This window comes from Pseudorca crassidens, chromosome 10 (genome assembly GCF_039906515.1).
Source record: "Pseudorca crassidens isolate mPseCra1 chromosome 10, mPseCra1.hap1, whole genome shotgun sequence".
Lineage (NCBI taxonomy): Eukaryota > Metazoa > Chordata > Mammalia > Artiodactyla > Delphinidae > Pseudorca > Pseudorca crassidens.
Window position 1 is genome coordinate 58,141,760 of NC_090305.1, and position 18,742 is coordinate 58,160,501.

Here is an 18,742-nt window from a genome sequence, read left to right on the forward strand (position 1 = left end):
CCTTGAGACAGCGGCGAACCTCTCCCTCATGCCCACCTCCGCGACCTAATGGCGGCGGCGGTCACCCTGGGTCGCAGTCTGCGGGACGGGACCTGGCCCCGAGTTGGGCGGCCTAAGGAGCCTGAGGGCCCGCTGGGTCCTGGGCGTCTGGCTCCCTCAGCGATGATGGCTGGGCGGGGTCTGGGGACCTGGCCCTGGGGACCTGGCCCTGAGGGCGCCGGCAGCTGAGATCTTCCTCCTCAACCGGGCTGGGCACTGGCGGGAGGACCCGGGCTGGGTGCTGGACCAGCGCTCCCGGGCAGGGTGATCGGCCTGCGCAGGGACCCCTCCTCTTAACGAGGCCTGGACCTAGGAGGGCAAAAGTTGATCCTTGCGACCTTGCCCCTTCTTGTCATAACAGAGACTAACATTTGTTTGGTGGACGTTTACAGCAACATCGTGACCGGACCTCAGGAACAAAGGATCTGACACCAAGAAGCTTCCAGAAACTAACCCCGCCCCTGCCTCGCCTTTCCTGTAAAAGGGCTTTGCTGTAAGCTTTCAGGGAGTGTGGAGTTTTCTAAGCCTTGAGCCACCTGTCACCTTGCAGGGCACTGCAATAAACCTTTCTCTGTACCCAATTCCGACTTTCGTATTGTTTGCCTCACTGTGCATCGGGCACAGGGTCCTGCGTTCGGTAACAGTAACAAACACTTGGGTTGTTTGTTACGCCCTTTGGAAAGCAGACAGGAGAGTAGCATTCCTCAGTCCAAGCCTGGTTTTTCTCTCTTTCCTCCAGGGAAGAATCGGGGTATGCCCTGTGGAAAGACCTGCCGGGAAGACAGAGATGATGAGTGGATGGGGGTGAGCCTGGCCCGGCAGCCCAAGGCTGATGGCCGCGTGCTGGTAAGGCATCCTGGGGGAGCCATGGGGAGAGGGTGGCACCCTGGAAATGAATGACCTTGACCCCTTAGGAAAGCTGAATGGCATGGCAATAAGGGCATGGCTTTGAGATTGCCTCTTCTGGACTACTACTTGGACAAATCATTAATCTTTTTACTTTCTTCATCTGTCAAATGTTAATAACGTCTGTCCAGGGTGCTGAGATGTTGATATTGAAAAATGGCAAATGAAATGTAGGTGAAAAGTACTTTGCAAATCTCATTCATTACATAAGCATTTTCTTGTGGCTATCTTTTTAAATTGAGGTATAACTTACATAAAATGCACAGATCTTAAGATTAAAGTTTGGGTTTTGACATTTGTACACACTTGTGTGACCATCCACCCATCAAGATATGGAATATTTCTGTTGTCCCCGAAAGTTCTCTTATGTTTCTTTCTTTTTTTTTTTTCCTCTTATGTTTCTTACTAGTCAACTACTCCCACTTCAAGGCAACCACTGTTATGATGTGTATTACTGTGGGTTACTTCTGCTTTTTCAAGAACTTCATATAAATGGAATCCTACAGTGTGTGTTCTTGTGTGTAAGGCTTTTTTTCACTCAAAAGAATACTTTTGAGATTAATCCATATTGTGCGTATCAGTACTTCATTCCTACTTATTCCTACACAGTATAATATTTTATGCAATACATATACGTTGTTTTAAAATAGTCATTTATTTCCTTCCCAAAGTGCATATGATATATTCTGATCTATTAGGGGCTTTGAGGGAGATGCAAGGAAGAAGATGTCTTTGCCCTTGAGACTTGCGATATGCTGGGACTGCCCAATAAAGCAGTCATTATTTAAATTTATCAGAATTAGATAAAAAATTCAGTTTAGTCACTCTAGTCACATTTCAAGTGCTCAGTAGTCACAGATGTCTGCTGGCTGCTGTGTTGGCTGGCACAGAGGAAACATTTCCATCATTGTAGAGCGTTTTATTGGCCTCAACAAAATCTCTCACTGACCCAGAGGTCTTGTTTTGTCCATTTTTGTCTTTTACAGTTTTCTCTTGAGGTATAACACTAAAGTTCTTAATATGCACAATTTCAGTGAGGAGCTGGATGGATGTTTTCATGTACATGTACTCATGTATCTGACTTCATAGGCCTTTTCTTGGAAGCTGTATAAAGATTTTTGTTGTAAAAGCATGAGATTAAGACGGGAAAATAAAACTAGCTGCTGTTTATGGAGGGCTTCCTCTGGGCCACAGGCTATAAAGCTGAGGGTTTCACATATATTTAATCCCTGGGGGAAACAGGTTTTCCTTAAGGATCTAGGCAAAATGTTTCTGACCCCTCCCTGAAGAGTCTATTTTGTGTTAGACTTCTCTGTGCGAGATTGTTGGTCTGAACTTCACCTGCCTTATCAGCACAAACTAAGCCTCTTGCCGTCGGACCCCTTTGGGGAGGGAGGAAGCAGCTGGATGCTGTTGCAGCGTCAGTGGGCCTCCCTACTGGACAGCATAAGTCCTGTGGAGGCCCCCATCCGAAAGTTTGCCTTGGTTTCCAGCCCTTTAATCACTGTCACCTGCTGCCCTGGACCCTCTCCAACCTCTGCCTTTCCTCAGACACGGTGGCCTGACTGCGTGACCAGGCCCCATGAGGCTTGTCTGCCATCCTATGGGAAGGAGGGGAAGAAGCTGATCCATCTATAAATCAGACTGGCCCTGAGGTCAATATTAAGAACAAAGGAGGTGGTGGCCTGGTGACAGCAGAATACGTAGGGTTCCTGAGAGCCTTGAACCTAGATCCAGTGGTTAGTCCCGTGAAACATGTCCCCTCCCCATGGAAGGATGACCTCCACGTGGCTGAGAGCTTATTTCCAGAGGGTTCTGCACTTTTCCAAATGAGTATCAGGAGGGGGCCATCTCTGTGGACATGAAGAGCAATGAGGATCACGGGGACAGTTGAGCCAAAGAAGCTAAGAAGGCAGAGCTGGAGGGTTTGTGCCAATGGTGCTGTGATTATCCTGTTCTAATTCATTGCATGCAAAGCTAATTTTCTCATCTTTTACACAGTTACTGCATCATCTATTTAGTAAGCCACTCCGGGGGGTGGGGTGGGGAAGGACGGGCATGCAGCAGCATCTGCTTTCCTCATGGCTTTTTAATACTGTGGTCAAAAACAACATGAAATTTACCATCGTATCCATTGTTACATGTATAGTATAGTAGTGTTAACTATATATACATCATTGTAGAGCAGACTTCTAGAACTTTTTCATCTTGCAAAACAAACTCTAAACTCATCGAACAATAAGTCGCCTTCTCCCCCTCCCCCCCAACTTCCTTTTCTTGAGAGTTTGGCAACTTTACATACTGCATGATTCCATTTGTATGAGGCATTTTTTTTTTTGTGTGTGTGTGAGTTAAAATTTTTTACTTAAAAATGTTGCATATATTCTGTTTTTTCACTTAGTGTTACATTTTTATTATTTATTTTTTAATTTTTAATAAATTTATTTATTTATTTACTTTTGGCTGTGTTGCGTCTTCGTTGCTGCACGCGGGCTTTCTCTAGTTGTGGCGAGCGGGGGCTGCTCTTCGTTGCAGTGCGCAGGCTTCTCCTTACAGTGGCTTCTCTTGTTGCGGAGCACGGGCTCTAGGCGCATGGGTCTCAGTAGTGGTGGCACGTGGGCTCAGTAATTGAGGCTCGCGGGCTCTAGAGCGCAGGCTCAGCAGTTGTGGCTCACGGGCTTAGTTGCTACGCGGCATGTGGGATCTTCCCGGACCAGGGCTCGGACCTGTGTCCCCTGCATTGGCAGGCGAATTCTTAACCACTGCGCCACCAGGGAATCCCCGATGTTACATTTTTAAAGTTTTGTCAATGTGGTTAATATTCTCTGTAGTATCCTGTTGTTTTTTTGTTTTTTTTTTGGGTTGACTGGCTGATTTCACTTGGCATAGTGTTCTCAAGTTTCATCCATATTGTAGCATAGGACAGGATTTCCTTAATTTTTAAGGCTCAATAATATTTCACTGTATGTATGTACTACATATTCTTTATCCATTCATCCATTGATGGATATTTGGGTTGCTTCTACGTCTGTTTTTTTGGCCATGCCGCTCAGCATGCAGGATCTTAGTTCCCTGACCAGGGATCGAACCTGGGCCCCCTGCAGTGGAAGGGCAGAGTTCCAACCACTGGACCGCCAGGGAAGTCGTGCTTCCACATGTTGGCTATTGTCAATAATGCTGCTATGAACATGGGTGTGCAAATCTCTCTTCAAGATCCTGTTTTCAGTTCTTTTGTATATAAACCCAGAAGTGGGATTGCTAAATCCTATGGTAATTCTATTTTTAATTTTTTGAGGAACCTCTATATTGTTTTCCACAGTAGCTGTACCATTTTACATCCCCACAAACAATGCATAAGAGGAGGGTTCCAGTTTCTCCATGTCCTTGTCAACACTTTTTTTTTATGATGGCCCTCTTAATGGGTATGAGATTGTATCTCATTGTGATTTGTATTTCCCTAATGATTAGTGATGTTGAGCATCTTTTCATGTGCTGGTTGGCCATTTGTATGTCTTCTTTGGAGAAATGTCTGTTCAAGTTCTTTGCTTATTTTTTTATTTTTATTTTTTTGTGGTATGCGGGCCTCTCACTGTTGTGGCCGCTCCCGTTGCGGAGAGCAGACTGAGTGGCCGTGGCTCACAGGCCTAGCTGCTCCGTGGCATGTGGGATCTTCCCAGACCGGGGCACGAACCCGTGTTCCCTGCATTGGCAGGCGGACTCTCACCCACTGCGCCACCAGGGAAGCCCTCTTTGCTTATTTTTAAATTGGATTTTATTTTGTTAAGTTGTTCTCGTGGCTTTTTGCACGTGTGCCATCTTGCCAGGAAACGTCTGTCCCCAGTCCCCTCTGTCCTCCCTGGTTTAGACTCTGCCACCTCCATGACTCCATGAAGTCATCAGTGACGGTGCTGTCTAGAACAAGCTTGGCATCCTTTGTGTCATTAGGAACTCAGCATTATGTCGTTACCTTATGTGCATGACTTATTTTGTGTATATGTCCTTTTTAATGGAAATCACTTGGGTATAGAGACTTTTTAATGGAAATCACTTGGGTATAGAGAATCTTCTGCCCTTTTAACTCTCAGCACATGGAGAAGGTCTCTCTAAGGAATGGGTCTGAAAGTGTGTTTGAATAATGTAGGGGCTGAGCGTCAATGTTAAAACAATTAGAAACCAAATTAGTTGCCATCTCTTCTTGGTGGCTGATTCTAAGCAGTTAATGGAAGCTTGAGGAAAAGGCTGTAAGTTGCCCCTAGGAAATGACAGGTGACAACAGGGTACAAGGAGTGGCCACCTAGTCCATATTCATGTTTTGGAGGCTTCATATCCATTTGCTTTTTCTTTAATGTCTTATTTCTACCTGTCAAAGCTTTCTGGGAGGCAGGTATTTATTTTAAAATTAAGAACAGGAAGATATGTGTTATTCAAATATGTTTTTTTTTTACATTTTTATTGGAGTATAATTGCTTTACAATGGTGTATTAGTTTCTGCTTTATAACAAAGTGAATCAGTTATACATATACATATGTTCCCATATCTCTGCCCTCTTGCATCTCCCTCCCTCCCACCCTCCCTATCCCACCCCTCCGGGCGGTCACAAAGCACCAAGCTGATCTCCCTGTGCTATGCGGCTGCTTCCCACTAGCTATCTACCTTACCTTTGTTAGTGTATATATGTCCATGCCTCTCTCTCGCTTTGTCACAGCTTACCCTTCCCCCTCCCCATATCCTCAAGTCCATTCTCTAGTAGGTCTGTGTCTTTATTCCTGTCTTACCCCTAGGTTCTTCATGACATTTTTTTTTCTTAAATTCCATATATATGTGTTAGCATACGGTATTTGTCTTTGTCTTTCTGACTTACTTCACTCTGTATGACAGACTCCAGGTCTATCCACCTCATTACAGATAGCTCAGTTTCATTTCTTTTTATGGCTGAGTAATATTCCATTGTATATATGTGCCACATCTTCTTTTTTTTTTTTTTTTTTGCGGTACGTGGGCCTCTCACTGCTGTGGCCCCTCCCGTTGCGGAGCACAGGCTCCGGACGTGCAGGCTCAGTGGCCATGGCTCACGGGCCCAGCTGCTCCGCGGCATGTGGGATCTTCCCGGACCGGGGCACGAACCCGTGTCCCCTGCATCGGCAGGCGGACTCTCAACCACTGCGCCACCAGGGAAGCCCCTGCCACATCTTCTTTATCCATTCATCCGATGATGGACACTTAGGTTGTTTCCATCTCCGAGCTATTGTAAATAGAGCTGCAATGAACATTTTGGTACATCACTCTTTTTGAATTATGGTTTTCTCAGGGTATATGCCCAGTAGTGGGATTGCTGGGTCATATGGTAGTTCTATTTGTAGTTTTCTAAGGAACCTCCGTTCTGTTCTCCATAGTGGCTGAACCAATTCACATTCCCACCAGCAGTGCAAGAGTGTTGCCTTTTCTCCACACCCTCTCCAGCATTTATTGTTTCTAGATTTTTTGATGATGGCCATTCTGACCGGTGTGAGATGATATCTCACTGTAGTTTTGATTTGCATTTCTCTAATGATTAATGATGTTGAGCATTCTTTCATGTGTTTGTTGGCAGTCTGTATATCTTCTTTGGAGAAATGTCTATTTAGGTCTTCTGCCCATTTTTGGATTGGGTTGTTTGTTTTTTGGTTATTGAGCTGCATGAGCTGCTTATACATTTTGGAGATTAATCCTTTGTCAGTTGCTTCATTTGCAAATATTTTTTCCCATTCTGAGGGTTATCTTTTGGTCTTGTTTATGGTTTCCTTTGCTGTGCAAAAGCTTTGAAGTTTCATTAGGTCCCATTTGTTTATTTTTGTTTTTATTTCCATTTCTCTAGGAGGTGGGTCAAAAAGGATCTTGCTGTGATTTATGTCATAGAGTGTTCTGCCTATGTTTTCCTCTAAGAGTTTGATAGTTTCTGGCCTTACATTTAGGTCTTTAATCCATTTTGAGCTTATTTTTGTGTATGGTGTTAGGGAGTGATCTAATCTCATACTTTTACATGTACTTGTCCAGTTTTCCCAGCACCACTTATTGAAGAGGCTTTCCTTTCTCCACTGTACTCAAATATGTTTTGAGAACTTGGGAGGTGCCTGGGGGTGTGGGCATGACACCTGTATCCCCAAGGAGCATAATATTGGATTCCAAGGTTGGGCTTGAAGAGGGAAAGGTTGGATGGCTTTTTTTGAAAATGGCATCTGGTGCTGATTTCAAAGTAAAGAACAGATAGAGGGGCTTCCCTGGTGGCGCATTGGTTAAGAATCCGCCTGCCAATGCAGGGGACACGGGTTTGAGCCCTGGTCTGGGAAGATCTCACATGCCGCAGAGCAACTAAGACCGTGCGCCACAACAACTGAGCCTGCGCTCTGGAGCCCGCGAGCCACAACTACTGAGCCAGCATGCCACAACTACTGAAGCCCGCGTGCCTGGAGCCCGTGCTCCGCAACAAGAGAAGCCACTGCAATGAGAAGCCAGCACACAAGAGTAGCCTGCGCTCGCTGCAACTAGAGAAAAGCCTGTGCGCAGCAACGAAAACCCAACACAGCCAAAAATAAAATAATAAAATAAATAAATTAAAAAAAAAAAAAGAACAGATAGAGAGTTTGAAAGCTTTGACAGGGAGTCAAGTATCTCGATGACACATGGCATTTTCTGGCCTCATGGACCGGCAGCCAGCTGTGGCAAGACCCAGGACGTTAGGCTGGTCTGGCAGGCTGCCCTTGGCTCAGTACCTACCAGTCTCGGATCCACATACGTTGTGGTTCCTTCCATTGCCCCAGGAAAGAAATGATACTTGGAGTGAACACAGCATTGGGATTAGAGGCAAGCCTCTTCCCTTCCAGATGCACTTCCAGATGCAGATGATAGTTTAAGAAGTTGGGGGGGAAAAATCACTTCTGGTAATAACCACTCAACAAACCCAGTACAGGCACTGAGTCGTCTCTTGGACCTGGGAGGGCAGCTCACAATGTTCAAGTCTGACATTTCTGCTTTTCAGCAGAGTCTGCAAGCCTCAGACAACAACTGAAGTCAGCATCTAGCTGACTTCTGGGAGGAAGCGGTGTTCCCCAGCTCTATCTCTTGGCTGTTTCCTTTCCGAGCATCAGGGCAGTTGCTATCTATTCACCACTTCTCATCTGTCCATTTTTTCAAAGCCACAGGATACACTTTTGCATTTACTTCTGTTGCTTTGTTTCCTGATTTTTTTTTTTTAAGTGAACTTTTTGCTGAGCTTTAACATCCATGCAGGAAAGTGCACAAATCATCTGTGTACATCTAGATGAGTTTTCAGTAGGTGAACATTTTCAGAATGAGTTTCCCAGAACCCCAGAAGTCACCTTCCCTGGACCTCCCAGGCCATTCCCTCCTCCCTTGGAGTGGAAGGTTCTTTGGGGGGTGGAATCTGTGGCATCAGGGCCCTGATCCCCTCCATCCCCTGTTCTCAGTGGCCCAGGGCCTGGCCCAGCCTGTGCTGAATGGACCCGAGGCATGGGAAAGCTCTGGCCATCTGTGCATGGCAAATGCATGTGTAAGAGGGTGAGGAGGGGGTAGTAGTGGTGGTAGGGCAGTGCGGCGTGGTGTGGGGGGAGACGTACATGCTGTTGTGGCTGAGCCATCGGAAAGGCCCAGTACCCACCACCCCCAGGAAGGACATGTGTTTCCATACAAGAAAGCCCTTTGAAATATACTCATCTCTTTATCCTTTTGGGAGGAAGAACAACGCTTATAACCTGAAGTATGTAAGATGCTAAGATTTGGGGTGGTCCGCCTAGAGGGATGGGATTGGGAGGGGATATGGGGATATACGTATATACGTATAGCTGATTCACTTTGTTGTACAGCAGAAACTAACACAACAATGTAAAGCCATTATACTGCAGTAAAATGTTAAAAAAAAAGATTTGGGGTGGTCCTAGACCCTCCCCCCTCTTTTGTTATAATTCTTTGGAATCCAAGTTGGAATAAGTCTTGCTGTTTCCAGAGGGTGCTCTCTTTCTCCTGTTGGTCTTGCCTGCTCTGCCCACACCCCCTGCCTCCCTCACAGCAGAACTCATTTGGAGAGACTGATGGAGATATTAATGCATTGGAGACAGTCCCTAGGAATTTTTCTTAATGTAGGAGTCAGATTGACATGCGTGTATATATAAGGATAATTGGGACTAAACAAAGTCTTTTCTTTCTGTAGTTTATGTTCAGAGACACTTTTCCTTGTTTTCTTACATGCAAACTGCCTTTGACACTTTGATCTCTGACCTCACAGAATGCATTAATTTTAGTTTAGTTTATTGTGAAATGCAATCTTTGGATCTTCTAGAAATTCCCCGAGATCACTTCTTAAATAGTTTATGCCACTTAAAAAAAAAAAAGACAGTAGGGCTTACCTGGTGGCGCAGTGGTTAAGAATCCTCCTGCTAATGCAGGGGACACACGAGCCCTGGTCGGGGAAGATCCCACATGCCGCGGAGCAGCTAAGCCCGTGCGCCACAACTACTGAGCCTGTGCTCTAGAGACTGCGACCCACAACTACTGAAGCCTGTGCGCCTAAAGCTGTGCTCCGCAACAGGAGAAGCCACCGCAATGAGAAGCCTGCATACTGCAACCCACACAGCCATCAATCAATCAATCAATCAATAAGACAATAAGCTAGACATTAAATACACAAAGTCCGTCCTTACAAGAGTCAGCGTGGGTCATGGTAAACACCCACCTCGGTCCTTTTTGGTCCCTCTAACCCAGAAATACAGTGAAACATGGTAAGCCCACGAGCTTTGCCAAATCCATAAACTAAAATATAACTAATGTACCAGCTAATTAGATGGTAAGTGATTCAAATTTGCAAACTATCAGAATTTGGTCAGAAATAAAATAAAATTAAAACCCTTAGTGGAGTGGAGTGATGATCCACCGAGTGATACTGTTGTTTAGCTTCTTGCCTGATACCATTTCAGTCTATTGAGAAATATGCTAGAAGCGCAGAATAGTACCGCGCAGGGAGGAATGAAGGTGGTTTGCAGTATAAGGAACGATGAGATTAACGTCATAGGGTAGGAGGCAGAGTGTGGGCAGGCTGAGGTTTCTCGCCGCTCTGAGTGTCCTCGTTTTCCCGTGGACGGAGAGCAGCCTTGTCAAGGGCCCTTGGGCAGTTTGCTTGAAGGCATGAAGACCAGAGAGGCTGGCAGGCAGTGAATTTCTTTGTAGAGTAACCACAGGGATAGCCAGGCCCTGGAGAGCTCCCCCACTGCCCAGGGCCTGGACATCCTGTTCGACCCCAGAGAGGTCATTTCGGGGGTCCTGAGACCTGTGGAGAGGCTCTAAGGGCAATAGCTACCCGACCTGCCTCAAAGGGTGGGTTTTGATGGCTTCTCAGGTGGGCATTGGGAGTTATAAGTTGGAAATGTTTTCTACTAAGACAAGGAGGACTCTGAAATGTGGGTTCCTGTGTTGTTTGCAGCACTTACCAGCTCTGGAACTTAAGCAAAGCACTCTCTTGATACCCAGGGTTCCTGTACAGAAAATCGAATTCTAAGACACCTCCCCACCTTCCAGGGTTACAGAAGCGGTCAGATGTGGACCATGTAAATGCAGAATGTTACAGCCTACAAAATCAGTGTGTTTGATGCAAACAAAGAAGTGAAACACTTTGATTATTTTAAAATGCAGTATTTTAAGAAAATGCATCTGTTGGCCAGAGTGAAGCAACCTGATAACAGAAGTGAGTGTGAATGTCCACGAGAAACAGGTGGGGCTAGGCAGAGCGCACACCTTTGCAGGAAACAGCTGGGCTCCTCACCAGCTGCGCGGGTGCATTGGAGTGTGAGGCTGGGTGTGTCCAGTGCCGGTGGGGAAGGATGCAAGTCTGTGTTCCTGCTTCTGGCTCCCAGAACTGCCCTCCCTCCAGGTGTCTCCTGGCACATTCGACCCCAGTGCTTCCCAGAGGCTCCCCTCCAGAGCTGACCAGAGGGTCGGTCTCACCTCCTCACATGTGCCAAGCTCTCGCTCACCTCAGGGCCCCTCCCAGTTGCTTCCTCACTTTCTTCAGGTCTCTGCTCAGATGTCACCTCCTCGGAGAGGCCCAGGCCACTTCCTGGCATGTGGGACCATCCTGGTGAGATGGAAATGTTCTATATCTTGCTAAGGGTTTGGTTACAGGAGAGTATATTTGTCAAAGCACATTAGATGGTACACTTGAGATTTGTGCATTTTTCTGTATGTAAATTTACTTCAAAAGACCGTCAACAAACATTTACTTCTGATTAATGATATAAAACAGTCAAATATCAGAAACTTCATATGGTTTAACCGAATGCTTTGCCCTGAACCCGAAAAGGAGCTCCTGAAGGTGCTCCACGGACCAGTGGCCTCGGCTCACCTGGGGGCTTGTTATAAATGAAGATTCTCAGGGCCCTGAAGACTGGCCGAGCCAGCTCTCTGGGTGGGGCCCAGCGGTCTGTGATTTAGTAAGGCTTCTATGTGATTCTGAAGGGTCTCACGTTTGATGGAGGCCGATGGCTGCTCCGTGGGCAAGCAGGTAGCACCTTGATGCTTAGGGTCTGTTTTGGGTGGAGCAGCACTCCTCGTCTCTGGCTTTTTCTCAGTATGTTCTTTGCTGAGGACTCGAGTCTGTCTGCTGCACCAGATGGACCTGTGACTGTTCACTGCTGCATCCTCAGTGCCAGCTCAGAGCCTGGTGCATAGTAGGTGCTCAGTAAATACTTGATGGAGGAATGAACAGGTGCATGTGTGGGGCACGCACAACGGATCCATCCTGGCCTGAGGGCCCTGAAGCGGGTATTGGGTGCTTGTCTTATCCTCTGCCTGGTTTCCTTTTCTGTCCTTTCCTGCTCTGCCCACATCTGGTGGGTCCCTGGGCCCATCAGCTCTACCTCTACATCGTGAGGTCACCCCCTTCTCCCATCTCCACTGCCCCTGTCCTGGTGCAGGCAGCAGCATCCCTCACCTGATGTTCACTTCCACCCTTGCCTATCTACAGTCTCCACTCGGCAGCCCAGTTATCTTTCCAAACTGTGAGTCAGACCATGCCACTTGCCTGTGTAAGACCCTCTGTCAGCACATCCACTAAAGTCACAGTCATCCCCAAGGTCTGTAAGACTCCCGGGGCCTGTCCCCTGTCCCCTCTCTGACCTCACCTCCCTCCACAGCAGCCCCACGGGCCTCCTTTCTTTCTGTGGACCCTCCGCCTTCTCCGTTGCCCCTGATATTCCCTCCTGGAGCACTTGCCTCTGTGCCCAGTGTGTTTGGCTCTTTCTCATCCTTTTGGCTGCCCCCCCTGGCCTCCAGGTGAAAACTGTCCTCCCCACTCCCAGATTCTCAGTCCATAACCCAGTGTCTTTCCTTTCCGGCACTTGCTAGGATCCCCATTTGTTTGTATGTTTGTTGGTTGTCTGCCTCTCCCAGGGGCGCTCCCCAGGCTCTCGCAGTTTGCTGATGCCCACCCAGCACAGCACCTGGGCTGGATGGGAGAGAAGGTGGCTTCCTGGCCCCTCTGTACCTCTCTCCTCCTACAGAACCACCTGGCACTGCCGGGCTCTGCTTTGTGACCTCCTGAGCCTGACTCTTCTCCTCTGAACCTCTCTCTGTCCTCTAGGCCTGTGCCCACCGCTGGAAGAACATCTACTACGAAACAGACCACATCCTGCCCCACGGCTTCTGTTACATCATCCCATCCAACCTCCAGGCCCAAGGCAGGACGCTGATTCCTTGCTATGAAGGTGAGCTCTGACTGATCCTCCCTCTCGCTTTCTGACGCCACGTCACGCCCCAAACAACCCCCAACCATCTCCACACCACCATGTGAACACTTCCCCCGGCTTTCCACACTCTAACAGAAGGGCTGCACCATGTCCCCAGATGGCCCTTTGGTGTCCGAGGATCAGGTAATGAGGAAGATGGGAAGGGGCAGCGTTGCCAGGCCCTGCCCAGCCTTGTCCATCTGTGCCACAGAGCCCGTGGTGCTTCCCAAGCTTTATAAAGTCTCAGACTGAAATTCACCAGCCTCTTGGTTTCCTGACACTGCCAGATGTTGTACAGCCTTGGGAAACTTGCTTTCCCTCTCTGGGCCTGTTTCCTCCCCATGAAAATTCAGAGGTTGGCTCAGATGGTCTCCACAGTCCCATGCAGCTCCCAGATGGTCATAACGCTTCCGAGACAACTCCCGGCCATACCCGTGGACAGATGTCCTGAGGCAGGGGGAAGAGAAGGCCCAGGGTTCAGTCACTTCATGACATCCCAAGTCTGGCTTTTCTTCTCATCCGGTCTGCACACTCTGGCAGATGCTGGAGAGTTGGGTGCACCTTCGGCATGGTTTTAAGAGCTCCTTACGAAGGGGCACTTGGGGTTTGGGAAGGAAAATGTTTTCTCAAGCTCCCTACTTAGACGGTTCTAATGCCTGGGCTGGGGACCACTGAGCCTATCATGACTTAGCTCAGTTGAATTTGAGCTTTACGGATTCAGTGTCATTTACTGCAGTTTTACAGCTTGTGCTCTCAGGGTTTGCTTAGCCTAATTCCAGGTGAGCTAAGTGCTTGGCTGTTTATGTTTTAATTCTCCCCCTAATTTATTTGTTTGGACAGAAGTCTCCACTAGCCCGTGGCCACCTTTCCCTTGGGCCTCCCTGGGTTTTCACATGTTTCAAGTTTTGGCCATTGAAAAGGGGCTCTGGGAAAAGGCCAGGTCCCTGCAGGAGGCATGGACCCTCTCCTCTGTGAGGGGAACCCTTTCTTTGATCCCATGTCAGCATCTGATCAGCTCTGGCAGGACCATGCTAGGCAACTGAACTCTGGCCCTGTTTATCTCTGTACTGCCCCCATCAAAAGAAAAACCGCATCTGAAAAATAGATGATGATGTGATCAGTCGAGAGGAGGAGGGATAGGTCATATAAAGACACCGATGAGGGGCCAGGACTGTGCTGACTGCCCCAGCTGGTTGCTTCCTTTTTTTCCAGGAGGAAAAGTGAAAAGGCCCTGGAAGAACTCGTTGGGTAGCTTGTGAGGCTGGGAGGAGTGAGAGAATCAGTAGGGACGATGGAGGCTGTGGGGATAGAACCCAACTAATTATGCAATAGGACCAGCAGCACTCTGGTTTTCTCAGAAGTTGTCTTGTGAAATAGGGCCACGTTGCCATCCCTAGTGACTCCCCTGTACACCACCGTAAGCGTTAGAAAGCAAAAGACAGCCCTTTGGAGAGGGAGCTGGGGTCACATGTCCATTTGTACCTGTAGCCACTGTGGCTTACACTTTTAAAGGATCTGTTATCAGGCAGTTGGGGGGGCGGGATCAGCAGTAGAATGGGGTTGGTCTGGGGACTTTATATATTCTCTTTTTTTTTTTTTGGCCATGCCACGCGGCATGTGGGCATCTTAATTCTCCAACCAGGGATCAAACCCTTCCCCCAGCAGTGAAAGCATGGAGTCTTAATCACTGGAAGTAGTTTGTTTTGGAAGTTATTCCAGAAGACACCAGTGGGGAGCGGGAAAGTGAGAAAAGGAGGGGAAGGCGGCCCATGAGGGGTGTGGTCCCCATGAGTTACCAGCCTGGGCCACTGGGATACAATCTCTGGGCCAGCGTAGGACACATACCTTAGAATTATCTTGCCTGAGGGATGAGGGGATGGGTCTGTATCCACTGGGCATCCTGTCCTGCCATGTGTGTGGGCGGGGAAAGCCCCCAGGCAGAGAGATGCAGGTGCTGGCAGGTGGCAATCAGGCCATGTTACAGAAATGGTAAGGGGGGGACCTGGGGGGGCCCCCTTGGCAGCGAGGGTTCTGTGTTGCCTTTCTCCTGTTACAGATGAGGATGCTAAGACTCGGCTTTTAAGTAAATTGTGAAAGGTCATTCAAAATCACATGGTGGATAGAGCTGGGTTTTGAATTTTCATTTGTCTGACCTCAGCAAATCATTTTGTCCCCTGGTGGTTAGTGGGGATTTGTTTTGTGTTTTGGTGTTTCTGGTTTAAATGAGATTTAAATAGGAGCCAGTTGTTCACCCTCTCAAAATAAGAGAGGGTGACTGAACTGTCCCAAAGGTCCAATCATGAGGGAGGGGAACATGAACATTTTGGGTGTTGGTATTCTCAAGGACACCTGCCTGTCTTCTTTGCTGGCAGCTCTGGCCTGACCTTGGTGGGAACGTGCAAGCCTCCGTGAGCCAAGGAGGGCACCACGGGGCCAGGTAGCAGGTTGAGTCATGTCTGCTCCACATGTCTGTCACTCACAGTAGAGTGTGAGCTCCGAGCCCACCCCTCTGGGTGCTTTGGACTGTTGCCTGAACGTGTTCCCCGTAGCTCACTGGTCCCAGGAGAGAGACGTGTGGAACAGACCCAAACCCTAAACCTGCAGCCAGAGCCCAGCTAGGTCATCCAAACCCTAGGTGACCTGTAGATGTGCATGGGAGAAATAAATGCTTGTCATTGTTTGCAAGGAGATTTCCTGGTTGTTACGCAGTAATAGCTGACTGACACAGGCTTGTCACAGGAACCCACATTCCTCGTGCAACAGTGGCTGTGGGATGGGCTTCGGCCTCTAGAATCACTCTTTTCTATGGTTGTTCCTTGACTTAATGATGGCCAGCTGGAGCCAGCAAGGAAAGTAGCAAAGTGGTCGTGCCCTGCCCAGTCCTTCATCCCCACGGGCACCCACACTTCTGTATCCTAACTCATTCAGTGCCCAGGGAGGAGTACGGGGTGGGGCTGGGATGGGGAGCATTGGGGTATAAGCAGCCCCTTAGAACAATGGGGGACTGAACGGAACGCCTCTGTAGTTCTTGGTCCTGTAAGAGGCGAGGTGTGGCAGATGGTCACATTTCTCTAGAAGAGGGACTGGCAGGTGGGTTATGCAGGCCACAGGGCCCTTGCCTATGCTCTTGCTTTGGGATCTCCATCTCCCTGTTTGGTGGTCTAAACTAAACCTACTTAAGCTCTTAAGGCAATCATTATTTTCTCTTAATGTGGAAAAACTCAGTAACGCTGGCTGTCTGTTCCAGTTGGGGGATCATGTGGTAGTGAAGTACAACAGAAGTATTTTGGAGTTTGACTGGACCTTTCAGATATCACCCAGCCTGGCCTCTTTGTCTTTACTGACATCCAGAGATGTGGGGTGGCTTGCTCAGGCTGAGTTTTAACAGACTCTGGGCCTAGACCGTCAGAGTCCCAGTCCTGGCTCTGCCACTTGTTTTTTGCCATATGCGGGCCTCTCACTGTTGCAGCCTCTCCCGCTGTGGAGCACAGGCTCCAGACGCGCAGGCTCAGCGGCCACGGCTCACGGGCCCAGCCGCTCTGCGGCATGTGGGATCTTCCCAGACCGGGGTATGAACCTGTGTCCCCCACATCGGCAGGCGGACTCTCAACCACTGCGCCACCAGGGAAGCCCTCTGCCACTTGTTGATGCTGTGACTTCAGATGAGTGACTTAACCTTTTGTGCCTAACCTACCTCAAGGGGCTGTGGAGAGGATTAAGTTAAAGCTTGTAAGTTCTTAGAGCAATGGCTGGCATTCAAGGATGTGGAGGGTCAACTGTACTCTGCCATTTTATATAAGGCACTTGAGCACCTGCAAATTTTGGTATCTGTAGGCATCCTGGAACCAAGCCCTCATGGATACTGAGGGAAGATTGTATATGCTAATAAGCACATATATGTTAATATACCATATTGTCTGCTAATGTACTGTCTGCCAAGTAAGTGTTTGTTAATTACTATAGGGCAACTAATTTGTCTACCAGGGATAGAGTCCACTCAGTTTTATGAAGTACCTGTTAGACCCTGTGCTAAGTGCCTGATGGATAAAGCCCAAGAAATTCCCCATCTACAGGGGAAAACAGAGCGGGAACATGGTGCTTCCAAAGTGGCAGAGCTGAGTGGGGAGAGAATTCTATGCCCGTGTACATGGCCTGGAACCTCTGCAAAGGCCCAGGCTGCATCCTCGTTTAAGGTGACATTAAGGTAGGATTATTTCATTTTACAGCTGGAAAAACGGAGACCTGCCTAGAGTCTGCAGCCTGTTGGGGCCCATGGAAAAGACAAATGGTGGATGCTGGACAGGGGAGGATGGACACTTCCTCTGCAAGAGTGGAAAGACCTCAGGGTGGGGCTGGGTGTGGCCTGATCTTCCAGGCTTCTGCCTCCATGGCCTCAACCCTGTGGCTGGACCCTCGGTGGGAATGGACACCATGATGCCTCCATTACATTTACCTCTGAGGGTTATTGTGAGAAGCTCATGAGAAAATGCAGGTGAAAGTGTTCAGAAAGACCACACACTGTTCTCTAATTGTGGCCTGATTGTGGGTCTCAGTGAGGGTCAGCCGTGCTCTCTCCAGAATGTTGGGAAGTTGGTTTAATTGAGGAGAGCCTCTAAGTGTGTGGGCACCTGTCCACAATGTCTCAAACTTTTCACTTCTTAAAAAAGTCCGTCTTTGGTTTGGCACAAGGACATTTTTCTCCTGGCTTTTCGGGTGCTTCCTGTTTCTGGTTGGTGGGAAATGCTATCAGAATATCCTGTTTGGAACCAGGAAATGTAGAGGGAATGGGAAACAAAAATGAATTTAGGACACAAAGTAAAATAAACGGATGGCGTGTACCCCTAAGTCAAACCGTTTATTTGATAGGAGAATATTGTCATTACTGCCATTTGGGGTTTGGTTTATATCAGAATGTGTGAGAAAATGAGAAGTTTAGTGGGGTGACAGATGGGCAAAACTCTTCATAAATTAAAGAGCATGCACTGTAAAACATTAGTTGCTATTAACCAAGTTATGGTTACCGAGTCCAAGCTCGCGCTGCTCGCCGCACGACAGGCCAATGAATTGGAGATGAGGTGTTGAGGCAAGGAATACGACTTTAAAACGGAAAGCCGGCACTCTGAGAAGATGGCAGACTAGTGTCTCCGATAAATCATCTTATCCGGGTTTGGATGCCAGTTTCTTTTATAGCACAGAGAGGGGGAGGAGATGAGGAAGTAAAGTAAAAATACCATAAATTTTGCAAATATCTCCTGGAATGGCCAGCCTCCGGTGAAGGGATGTGTTAATTTCTTCTTTCTTGCAGCCATCCACAGGTGAATGGGGTCAGATGGTCTCCCTGTGAGCTGAACAGGAGCACTTTAACATTCAGGCAGAGGGGGCAGGGTTCCCTGAGGCAGGCCATTCTGTATGATTATAATAACAAAAGCAGCGAAAAGCAAAGGTTAAAGGCAAAGAAACAGATCGAACTTAGAATCCCATTTAGCTCTTTCCTGTTACAATGGGATTTTAGGACTCCCGGAAGTGAAGTCAGTGCATTGATAAAATCAAGCGCAGAGATTTCTTTCATCCTTTGCCCTCGAGTCCACTGAGGCAAGAAGCCAGAGCTTGGCAGGAGGGGGGGTTATAAACAGGTTATCTTTATATTCTCACTAATATGGAATAATCTGGGAGCAGCTCAGCTAAATTAACAAAAAGTATTAAAAATAAAACACTGATAAATGCAATTGGGTACCATTGTATATTAGATCTAATTTTAGAATCTGGCTTTACCACTCACTTATTCCTATGAACCTGTAGCTCCTACTTCCTGATTGGGTGACTTTGGGTAGACCCCGCCCCTGGCCTTGAACCTCAGTGCCCACCTCTGTAAAATGGAGGGATTAATCCCTACTTAAGAGGTATTTGGGACTTCCCTGGTGGTCCAGTGGTTAGGAATCGGTACTTTCACCGCGGTGGCCTGGGTTCAATCCTTGATGGGGAACTAAGATCCCACAAGACACGCAGCATGGCCAAAAAAAAAAAAAAG

General features: G+C 47.9%; 1 protein-coding gene across 2 annotated transcripts in view; it reads left to right on the forward strand.

Moving 5' to 3' along the window:
* The window catches only part of ITGA9 (integrin subunit alpha 9), a 351,949-nt gene that overhangs the window by 18,355 nt on the left and 314,852 nt on the right, over positions 1-18,742 (forward strand). For both annotated transcript variants that reach the window (XM_067753774.1, XM_067753773.1), the window contains exons 3-4: positions 779-885; positions 12,570-12,693. In XM_067753774.1, the coding sequence (XP_067609875.1) occupies positions 779-885; positions 12,570-12,693 (231 nt within the window). The remainder of the gene's footprint in view (positions 1-778; positions 886-12,569; positions 12,694-18,742) is intronic.